Genomic DNA, 9,058 nt, shown 5'->3' on the forward strand with positions numbered 1-9,058 from the left:
GTGATTGTGTGTGTGTTGTGTGGTGTGGTGTAGGGGTGTAAAAAAGAATCGTTTTGCATCGATGCATCGATCCAACAGCCGACGATACGATGCATCGACAGGTCCGCAAGAGTATCGATTTAAAAAAAAAAAACAATTTTTTTTTACTTTTTGTTGCTAGTGCACTTTGATGAGTATTTTTATTTTATAGTGAATGAAGTAGGCCTACAGGGGTATTTTTTGTTACCATTTGCTGCTACTAGTGCACATTTGCACTCATTGCACTGATTTTGTGGAGCATTGTCATTTTAAATTGAATTAACTACAGGCCTATTTTTTGTTACCGTTTGCTGCTAGTGCACTTTTGCACTGATTTTGTTGAGTATTGTTATTCTATAGTGAATGTGGTATAGGCCTATTTTTGTTACTTAACACTTTGTACTTTGTACAGTACTTTTTGATGTAAGGCCTTTCAGAATCTATAACAGGGGCATTATTATTTTTCAGTGAATGAGGTTGTCATAGGCCTAGGTGGAGTACAACTTTTCTACTTCTGTTATTGGCTGTTGTTTCTCAAATAAAATGCATAACGATATAACAGCTTTCATTGATTTATTTCAAATCTGAAACATTGTCTAGCCTGTAAGGTAAAAAAAAGAACAAATTAATCGAATCGAATCGAAATCGAATCGTATCGTGGTGTATTCATGAGTATCGAAAATTATCGAATCGTTGGGTCAGGAAATCGATACTGAATCGAATCGCCATGATGGGTGTGATTTACACCCCTAGTGTGGTGTGTGTGTGTGTGTGTGTGTGTGTGTGGTGTGGTGTGGTGTGTGTGTGTGTGTGTTGTGTGTGTGGTGTAATTGTGTGTGGTGTGTGTGTGTTTGTTCCAGGACGACCGCGCTCTGCACCAGCTCGAGGAGACCATAGAGGCTGTGGATGCTGTGATTGGCCTGCGTCGTCTTCCAGACCAGCAGGGGGCCCCAGAGAAGCAGCTCAGCGAGAGCTCTGCTGCTGTAGATAGTCTGAGAGTCCTGAAGGAGCTCTCTCTGCAGGAGGCAGAAGCTCTCTTCCATGTGTACTTCAGCAAGGTCAGTTAGCCCCTCATGTGCCATACCTTAGTCCAACATACCGTCCGTCCCACATACCTTAGTCCCAACATACCTTATTCCAAACATACCTTAGTTCCAACATACCTTAGTTCCAATATACCTTAGTTCCATCATACCTTAGTTCCAACATAACTTAGTTCCAACATACCTTAGTTCTGACATAACTTAGTTCCAACATACCATAGTTCCAACATAACTTAGTTCCAATATACCTTAGTTCCAACATACCTTAGTTCCAACATACCTTAGTTCCAACATACCTTAGTTCCAACATAACTTAGTTCCAACATACCTTAGGTCCAGAATACCTTAGTTCCAACATACCTTAGTTCCAAAATACCTTAGGTCCAGAATACCTTAGTTCCAACATACCTTAGTTCCAGAATACCTTAGTTCCAACATAACTTAGTTCCAACATACCTTAGTTCCAACATACCTTAGTTCCAAAATACCTTAGGTCCAGAATACCTTAGTTCCAACTTACCTTAGTTCCAGAATACCTTAGTTCCAACATAACTTAGTTCCAACATAACTTAGTTCCAACATACCTTAGTCACAACATACCTTAGTTCTAACATACCTTAGTCACAACATAGCCTAGTCCCAATATACCTTAGTTCCAACATACCTTAGTTCCAACATACCTTAGTCACAACATACCTTAGTCACAACATAGCCTAGTCCCAATATACCTTAGTTCCAACATACCTTAGTTCCAGAATACCTTAGTTCCAACATACCTTAGTCCCAATATACCTTAGTTCTAACATACCATAGTCCCAATATACCTTAGTTCCAACAAACTTTAAGCTTAACTTACAATTAAGATACAAGATACAATGTCACTGCCCACAACAGCTTTTAGAAGTCCGCCATGTTGGATATGAGCACACCTATGGCCGGGCTGATTTCCCCCCCCTCTCCCCCTCTCTGGCTCAGGCGGTGTGTCTGCGGCTGCGCTGTGCGTCCCAGCAGAGGCGTGTGTGTGAGCTGGAGCAGCTCCTGTCCGTGGAGCGAGAGCAGAGCTCCGGGAGGCTCCAGCAGCTGGAGAAGGAGGTGTTCTTCTACAGGAGCAGCAGCCGCGAGCTCCGACGGAGGCTCAAGGACCTGGTGCAGGACGCCCCCTCGCCCCCCTCTAGCAGGGCCTCGTGCAGCAGGGGCAGCGGGGATGGAGGCCTCAGCCAGGGAGGGGCACCCGACTGACGTGAAACCAACCCCCTCCCCCGCCGTAAACACGAGCACTCGATCTGCACTTCTCTGCATCTTGATGTCCCTAATCAGTACATCCAGATGACCACTGAATCAACTTACTTCTGTCTGCTCAGAACCCAGTCACCACGACCCTCACCACTCACTTAACGCATATTCAGCCCTCAGAATGTTTTCTGAACTCATTACTAAGTGCCTGTCAGCTGAGCATTTCTCCTGTATTCCTGTGGTTTTATCTATTGTGTGTTTTTTTGTAAATTTGTATGATTCATTCATTCAGTTAAATAATATATTTTTTTCTAATTCTAATCTGGTGTGTTGTTTGATAATAATATTGAATACAAGAGCTTTTTGAATACTTCATGTGTTTATTTTAGCTTTGGTGCAGTACAGAAATGGTTGTCTTGCCATTCTGTAAGATACTCAGCGTTGAAAACTCACCTGTTTATGAGGGTGATCCCATAGGAAAGCAGGTCAACACATGACCCCCAGAAGACCCGGAAGTCTGCCGTGTGCTCTGAATCTGATGCGTTATGCTGATGAGATCAGCATAACGGACATTACCATGACAACAAACAACAGACCTAGCTCACACGTTGTGTTCACAAATAGTACTTTGTTTACTTTGTGTGTACAAATACGTCACATATTATTTAGTCTGAAAGGTCGGACGTATGAAACGACTTAAAAATAACTAGCAATCGAATTGGCCATTTAAAATTGGTTTAAATGTGATACATAATATTAAAATAAAAGTTTAGTTCGTCAAGAGAGCACACATGCTTGTATTCCTTGAGCAGTCTGTGTTCGACCAAACAGTTTTAAAACGCTCCTTGAAGATTTAGAAACAATTCGTAGCAGACATGGGAGTAGTAGCATCTTATGTCCTGAGGGTGGCGCACAAGACACGTTCGCTATTGAACTGCGATATATCATCCGGTAATGTGACGCACGCCCTGAGTCTACTTTAACCAAGAATCATGTCTCAAACCAAGACAACGTCATTATATCCCACAAGGAGGTTAAAAGCTAATGGTGATTACACAGCTGAAAAGACTAAGATTTTTTCCCCCCACACAGGTGCATCCAAATTGAAAATGGGACACCTATGTGGTCCGTATACGAAGAAGAGCACCGTTTTCTGAAGGTTGCGTATGCACTGACTAAAAAGACTAAAAAACGTTAAAAGTTCTTTCCATTGAGTTGAAGGAGTTTATCGAACCTGATGTTGTTTCATTAAAAAAAAGATCCTCTGAGCAGTTTTTGCCGCGTCGTGCAGCCGCGCGCACCCAGCTGCCCTTTGAACTCACGCGCCCCCGGTTTCGCACTTAACTTATTATTAGGTAAACAAATAAATGTGCGATCAATACACGGAGCGGGGTGGCATCGTCCTCCTGTTCTGGTGAAGGAGGGGGGGGTGAGTCCCCACGCTGCTGCACGTCCCCCATGGGAGCGCGAGATGGATGAGTGAGGGCGTGCGGCCCAGCGTTCTCCATTGTTTCGCAGAGCAGTCAACGCGCCACGGCACCTCCTCCTGCTGTCACTGCGCGCACCAGGTGGAACAGAAATGAAAGCCCGTCCATTTGTACGAGACGGACCCTAATTCTGTTCCACCGCCGCCGGGCTTCCATTAAACGAATGCGCCGTGTCGTGTATGCGCGCGCGAGGCCCCGTCCGCGAGAGTGGGTGGAATGGATTAAGGGGTGAAGTCACTTGCTGTCAGTCAAGACAGCAGACGCGACCGAAACAGAGATGTTGATGTTTTGGGCAAAATGCCTATCACGCGTGGCATCACTTTTCTGTATTCAAATGCATACACCAGAGTTGAGATGATAATGAAGGTTGTCATGAAGCTGTCACATTATGTCAACAAACTGTTAATAAATCGTTTGTCTCTATTTTTTTTTTATAACATGAGACATTTAACTTTTATTATTTCTAAAATATGTTTTCGACTTATTCCTTCAACAGAGATGCTCAGATCCCACAGTGGCAGAATTCTACAAAATGTTATGAAATTGTTTACAAGTACAGTGTAGAGAGAGGTCCATCCCCTCAGCAAGAGGCAACCATTTCATCATGTAGACTACCACATCCCCTCAAAGTTGCCTTCAGTAAGTCTCTGAAAAGAACACTACCTTATGACCAGAAATGAAGACATTCTCCTCCCAAAGAAGAATCATAAACACATAATGTTTGTGTGTGAGTATGTGTTTGTATGAAAGACTGGATTGACAAGCAGGGACTGTCAAGAGGTGTGTTACCAGTTAATTTCAACCGCTATAATTTAACTCTCTTTCTCCATTTCTCTCTCTCTCTCTCTCTCTCTCTCTCTCTCTCTCTCTCTCTCTCTCTCTCTCTCTCCCCCTCTCTCTGTCTGTCTGTCTTTGTGTCTGTCTGTATGTCTGTGTGTGTGTGTGTATGTATGAGTGTCAGAGAGTGGGAGCTATCCTGCCAGCTGGCTCATGACCTTGCTAATAAGTTTGATGCCTGGTGCACAATAGCATCGCACACACACACACACAGTAAGTTTCATGCCTGGTGCACAATAGCATCACCGGGTTCTGGAGGAGCTGAGTCAGATGTCAGATCCCCCCCCCCCCCCCCCCCCCACACACACACACACACACCATTCACACGTATTCCAGTTTAGCACAAAGGTCCACGATATAAGGATTGATTTAATGAGTGGTGTGGTCGGTTTGTTTGCCTTCACTCTGGAGATAAGTAAAGTTTCAGAATCCTCTGTACATTTTGAATGACTGTTTTGGAAGTTTTATTGTTTTATTTCAGTGTCTTCAAGGAGGCCTATGGGATAATTGCAGTGTAAAGAGCCGTTCTAGTTAATTGCTCGTGGTCTGACTAAAGAAAAGTCAGTGAAGAAATGGGCCTAATGATAAGACCAATAAGAATCCATTTAACTTCACAAGTGCAGCTGGTGGCACGACCCTGTGTATGGAGAAAGATGCTCTTTTCACTGTGGTGTGTGTGTGTGTGTGTATGTGTGTGTGTGTGTGTGTGTGTGTGTGTGTGTGTGTGTGTGTGTGTGTGCCCCCAGCTTAGCTCTTAGCACAAGGGTCTTCAAACACACTCCATTCAATCTCCTCTGAATGCAGCCCACTTCACCCTCTGCACACACACATACCCAGCCATTTCACCCTGGAGTAACAATATCACTGTGAAGCAAGGCGCTATAGTGGACTTAGTTGGGAGGCTGTGTGCATACTGGAAAAGTGCAGGAAAAAAAAAACTGTGATTTGAAATTGTAAGTGGACGATATGCCACACTCCCATCTGTCACTCCTAGTGTGGCTTTGTGTGCTCAACCCTCCTCCTCACACTCCCCTAATCTGAAAAATATGTTCGAATTAGGAGATTAAAATCATTGACAAAAATCATATTGCTGATTATCGTGGCCTGATGAGAAGAACTGCACAAGGATATTTCTCTAAGATATAAGAATGTTTGACTGAAACTGGTTTGTGACCCGTGTGCTTGCTTTTGGTGTCCTAGCTTTTAGTGTCACCACGCAATTTCAGATTAGTTGATGGCGTGCGCTATGCAGGGCCGTGGTTGAAAGTAGCCCAATAGAAAATCTGCGGTGGAACCAAACTCCAACGAAACGGTCAGGGAGAGAAGAAGACGGGAATGCATGATGCGAAGGGTGCGGGGATTCCGGCCAGGGGATTCCGCGACTCCACGGCGGTAATTGGGGGAACAGCTGACTCGGCCGCGCGATGGCAGATGGTCGGTGCGGCAGGGTGGCGGTGTGTGCGCGTAGGGAGGGGATAACGCCCATTGTTTGGGCGTTTGAGCTCCTCGCGCAGACAATAACCCCAGCAGGGGCAAGAAAAGATGGGGAGAAAGAAAAAAAACTCTCCTTTTCACCCGCGAGAGGAGAGAAAAAACGGAAATGCAAAAAAGTTGGGAAAAATAATTCGGGGTCTTTGTTCAGCCCGTCTGCTCGGCTCGCGCGCACAGCTGTCCATGGTCTAAAAGCTTGCCGGTGATTTTCAGATGGAGAAGTTAGCATCTTTGTCCCTTAAACATTAGTTTTCAGCAGCGGGGATTCACACGGATTTAGACAGACAATGCCTGTTCAGTAGGGCTTAAGGCTCGTGTCTGAAAATAGCCTTTGAAATAGATCCTTTTTACGACTTGGATGAGTTAATCAGCAATAACTGCATATGTGGGCCTGTACTTAAAGACTGTTATTGCTACAAACTACCAACAACTCCCTAATAGCAGACTAATAATACCAGAGTTGCTCTCAGCTCTGTTAGGTCATTACTGCCTCTTGAGAAACTATTGGTATCAAACAAAAGGCGAGTCAGATCTTCCTTTATACTTTATGTATCACCGTTCCTGTCAAAAATGTTTAGACGTATCATAATGGAGTTATATCAGGCATGGTTAAAAGAAAGTTCACAATTGATTTTTATACCTCTCCTGTCTCCTTTTTGAAGTGGAATATTTGTTCGTGTTTATTTGTGAAACAACACAAAGTCAACACAAAGCAAGCTTTTAAGACTACAAATACAGGAAGCATGAAGTTTTTGATACATTTTTTTTTTTTTTACAAAAACAATAATATCAAAAGAGAATGCACACGAAATAGGCTACAAAACAAAACCCTCCTGTTGATGCTCATACAGTCTGTCAGCAACAAAAGTATATTAATGAAAACTCAGTTTTACAAAATAGGTTAAATGTTTGTAGCCTATTTGAAGTTCCGCAACAACAACATTACCTCTGAAATATGTATGAAATATGTATAATTCATCCTTTCTGTTAAATTACTATTTTCAAAACACGCCACTGTTTCGTTTGCATTATAATCTCAAATCATTGAAACCCCATGATTTTATAGAGATAAGATCCCTTTAGAAAAACAACAACCAACGAGCAGGACTCAATCTCTCCGGGATGGAATTGGGGCGAGCTATATGATAAGACAGCCTTCTCGTGATTTTGAGCGCTCTGTGACGAACTGTCACTCTCTACAATGGTATGCGTAGTGTTGTCATTAGGAAAGGATGCCAGCGCAGTTATGCAGACAAAGAGACAGAAATAATATGTCATTGCACGGTCCATCGCAACGTAAGGTGAGCTAATCCCGAAGGAGGTTTGATTGCCCCGCTGAAGTAACACCACGACTTTGTCAAGATGTACCCCAATGTATATTGAGACCTACTGCAACGTGAACTTTATGAGACCAATCAGATTCACCATTCAAACAATCCACCAAATATGGTCCTCGTGGCTCCTCCCCTAGCATGCCGTCGCGGGGTACCTCATTCATGCTCCGAGTGCTGAAAGCATCACTGCCAATTTGTACAGCAGGCGCGCGGCCAACGGGACAACGTTTCGGACTACGCCTAAAGCCCTGGCAGAGCATCATTAAGTTCCAGCCGCGTTTATGTGTTTTGAGTGTGAGGTGGTGTGTGAGAGTGTGAGGCGGTGAGTGTGAGAAGGGGTTTGGATGCCAAAGTTGACAGTTGAGTGAGTGCGTCTGTAAGTGTACGTTTCCGCAGCACAGGTGATACTCGTGAACGGTACATGCAACACGGGACGCGTTAGTCTACAAGGTTGCAGTTGAACAATGATCGCACATCGAAGGAGCATACATTTATGACTTCTTCTGTCGTTTTTGGGGGACATTTGAAGACGACACAGAGGAAAACCAAACTGTAGGGGAGTCGGACACATGCAAACCTCCCTTCTGCGGCCAGTTAACGACAAATCAACAAACGTCACCTGGCCAGCCTACTCTTCTCGGATAGTATTATCTCCTGGTCTGCACCGACTATTCAAGACTCTTGCGTCCAGGTTCTAAATGTTTGGGCTGCACGAGCACCTGGGGAGGGACGTCAGCGGTTTGAAGGAGCGAGTTCTTGAGGAGATGGATCCCGTGCGCTCGTGGGTTAGGAACGTCGGGGTGGTGAACGCAAATGATGCGGCTCAAAGGTGAGTCCATCTAACACAAGTGGCCACTTAACCGGCCACTCTTATTTAAGATGTTTTTTTTTTAAATAGACATTCTTGGTTGTTTTAATGCTTGATTTCGCTCAGGTTCCATGAGTGCGTTTTGGTGTCGTTTCCTTCTAAAGTAGGCTACCTTGTTTCTTCACAAACGGGAGTTTCTAAACAATTAAAAACAAATGAATACAAAACGTAACAATTCTCGGGTTCAGCTGTGTTGCACAGTGCTGCCTTGATTTCCCCTATAAGTACATAGAGAGCAACAGGTCAGAGATATGGGGCGCTCGCTTAGCCTTTTAAGCTATACGGTGGAGCACGTCTAGTCCTATAGGGGTGGACAAGGAGGCGGCCGTGTCACGAGCCGGCTGAAAGGGCCCAAACAAAACCAAACAAAGCAGAACAATAAAAGGCAACCGGCACGATTCAGCGAGACCCCACTTGAGCTGGGGCGCTTCTCGCGTCTGTAAAGTTAGACATTGATGGACCACGCTTGGAACTGCTCGGTCTAACCCTATATGCTTCACATTAGACTTTGATTTCATTACCAGTGTATCAGCTGTAAAGCACTAAAAACTGTCGCACACAATTAGGATGATGAAGCTTATAGGAACATTTTCAGCCTTCTAACAGAATATTTCAGCCGATGACAATTTATATAATCAAACGAGATATAAATCAATTGATGTAACACCAACAATAAATAATTACTATGATTAGAAATAATCTAGTAATAAATAAGAAAGTTGTGCCAAAAGTATGCAGTAGCCTACG

At 44.0% G+C, this 9,058-nt stretch overlaps 1 protein-coding gene across 1 annotated transcript in view; it reads left to right on the forward strand.

The window, feature by feature from the left end:
- The first annotated feature begins 7,798 nt into the window (after positions 1–7,798).
- The window catches only part of ebf2 (EBF transcription factor 2), a 31,461-nt gene continuing 30,201 nt past the window's right edge, over positions 7,799–9,058 (forward strand). The window contains exon 1 of the mRNA XM_080852331.1: positions 7,799–8,272. Coding sequence (XP_080708457.1) covers positions 8,142–8,272 — 131 coding nt within the window. The 5' untranslated portion in view covers positions 7,799–8,141. The remainder of the gene's footprint in view (positions 8,273–9,058) is intronic.

Source organism: Sprattus sprattus (genome assembly GCF_963457725.1).
Source record: "Sprattus sprattus genome assembly, chromosome: 15".
Lineage (NCBI taxonomy): Eukaryota > Metazoa > Chordata > Actinopteri > Clupeiformes > Clupeidae > Sprattus > Sprattus sprattus.